General features: G+C 62.3%; 1 protein-coding gene across 1 annotated transcript in view; it reads left to right on the forward strand.

Annotated features, from left to right (window-relative positions):
* Positions 1-1,721, forward strand: part of FBN3 (fibrillin 3) — a 72,682-nt gene that overhangs the window by 49,876 nt on the left and 21,085 nt on the right. Inside the window, exons 26-29 of the mRNA XM_019009100.2 lie at positions 352-477; positions 808-930; positions 1,111-1,236; positions 1,339-1,464. Coding sequence (XP_018864645.1) covers positions 352-477; positions 808-930; positions 1,111-1,236; positions 1,339-1,464 — 501 coding nt within the window. The remainder of the gene's footprint in view (positions 1-351; positions 478-807; positions 931-1,110; positions 1,237-1,338; positions 1,465-1,721) is intronic.

Below are 1,721 nucleotides of genomic sequence, written 5' to 3' on the forward strand. Positions count from 1 at the left end.
GGGGAGAGATCCTGCAGGGAAATGTCACAGGGAGAGATCCTGCAGGGCTCTGGCTGCCTCCTCCCCATCCCGTACATCCCATCCCTGCAAGTGGCCGAGGGCTTGGAGCAGCCTGGGCTAGGGGAAGGTGTCCCATCCTGGCCAAGGATGATCCTTAAGGTCCCTCCCACCCAAAGCCTTCTGTGCTTCCATGATAAGGGGTCCAGCTCATCCAAGAGGAGGGACCAAGCTCATTCCCAGCGTTTTGTTGTTCGTTTTGCTGCTCCCTGTGACCAATGGGACAAACCCAGTTTAGACACCAGATGATGGCCTGAGCAGGGCTGGCTGCTCCAAGTGCTCTTGTCCCCTCAGACATCAACGAGTGCTCCCTCAGTGACAACCTCTGTCGCAACGGGCGCTGCGTCAACGTCATCGGCACCTACCAGTGCTCCTGCGACTCGGGCTTCCAGGCCACGCCGGACAGGCAGGGCTGTGTCGGTGAGTGCTCCTCCAAACCGTCCTTCCAGAGCCTTGGGATCAGCCCAGAGCCCTGCTGGGCTCGTGTGTGCTGTGTTCAGAGGGTGAAGCAAAGGGGGAACGTCCTGCGTGAGCGACAGCCAAATCCGCGCTGCTGGCGAGGGAGGGTGAGCGGCCGCGAGGACACTGCCAGGGGCTGGGGAGAAGGAACGAGGAGTTCTCTTGTGGCTGGGGGAGATTTGTGTCCTCCCACCCAAACTGCTGCCTGGGCTCTTGTCTGTGCAGGGCCAGGGGCTGGGCTGGCTCCCCGTGGGTCCCTCCCAGCTCAGGCCGCTGTGTGTTTGTCCCCAGACATCGACGAGTGCACCATCACCAACGGGGGCTGTGACACCCACTGCTCCAACTCCGAGGGCAGCTACGAGTGCAGCTGCAGCGAAGGCTACGCCCTGATGCCAGACAAGAGGTCCTGTGCAGGTCAGTGGCCCCCTGGGCTCTTGCAGGTGGCTCCAGGATGAGGGCTCTCATTTTGCAGTCCCTTCCCCAGGAAGGGTTTTCATGGATGGGTGATTTTTCCACCTCCGGCCTCTCACAGCTGGGGATTCCCTGCCGCCCCCTCGTGCTCCTGTGTTCACCTTCACCTTCTCCTCTGTGCAGATATTGATGAGTGTGAGGATAACCCCGACATCTGTGACGGGGGGCAGTGCACCAACATCCCCGGGGAGTACCGCTGCCTCTGCTTCGACGGCTTCATGGCATCCCTGGACATGAAGACCTGCATTGGTGAGGTCCTGGCCGTGCCCTGGCCGTGTCCCAGCTCTGCCCCCTGTCCCCAGGGCCACAGCGGGGTCCTCGGGGTGTCCCATGGTTGGTTTTGTGCTGCAGATGTGAACGAGTGCGACCTCAACCCCAACATCTGCCTGCACGGCGAGTGTGAGAACACCAAGGGCTCCTTCATCTGCCACTGCCAGCTGGGCTACTTCGTCAAGAAGGGAACCACGGGGTGCACAGGTGAGAGCTCAGCACACCTGGAGCCAGGGCTGCCAGTGATGGAGAGCAGGAAACGCTCCCAGAGCTGCCCTGGAGAGCCCCCCGTGCCGGGGATGCTGCGGGATGGGCAGTGGGCTGGGCAGGCACAGGGGGACAGGAACTCCCCTGTTCCCAGGTGATGGCCAAGCCAGGAGCCTGCCCTTCCTCCCTGCTCATTTACCAGGGCTGAGCTCCTCAGCTCCAGGCTCCCAGCCCAGGCAGCCTCTCCCCCAAAGCCC

This window comes from Parus major, chromosome 28, assembly GCF_001522545.3.
Source record: "Parus major isolate Abel chromosome 28, Parus_major1.1, whole genome shotgun sequence".
In the NCBI taxonomy this organism is placed as follows: domain Eukaryota; kingdom Metazoa; phylum Chordata; class Aves; order Passeriformes; family Paridae; genus Parus; species Parus major.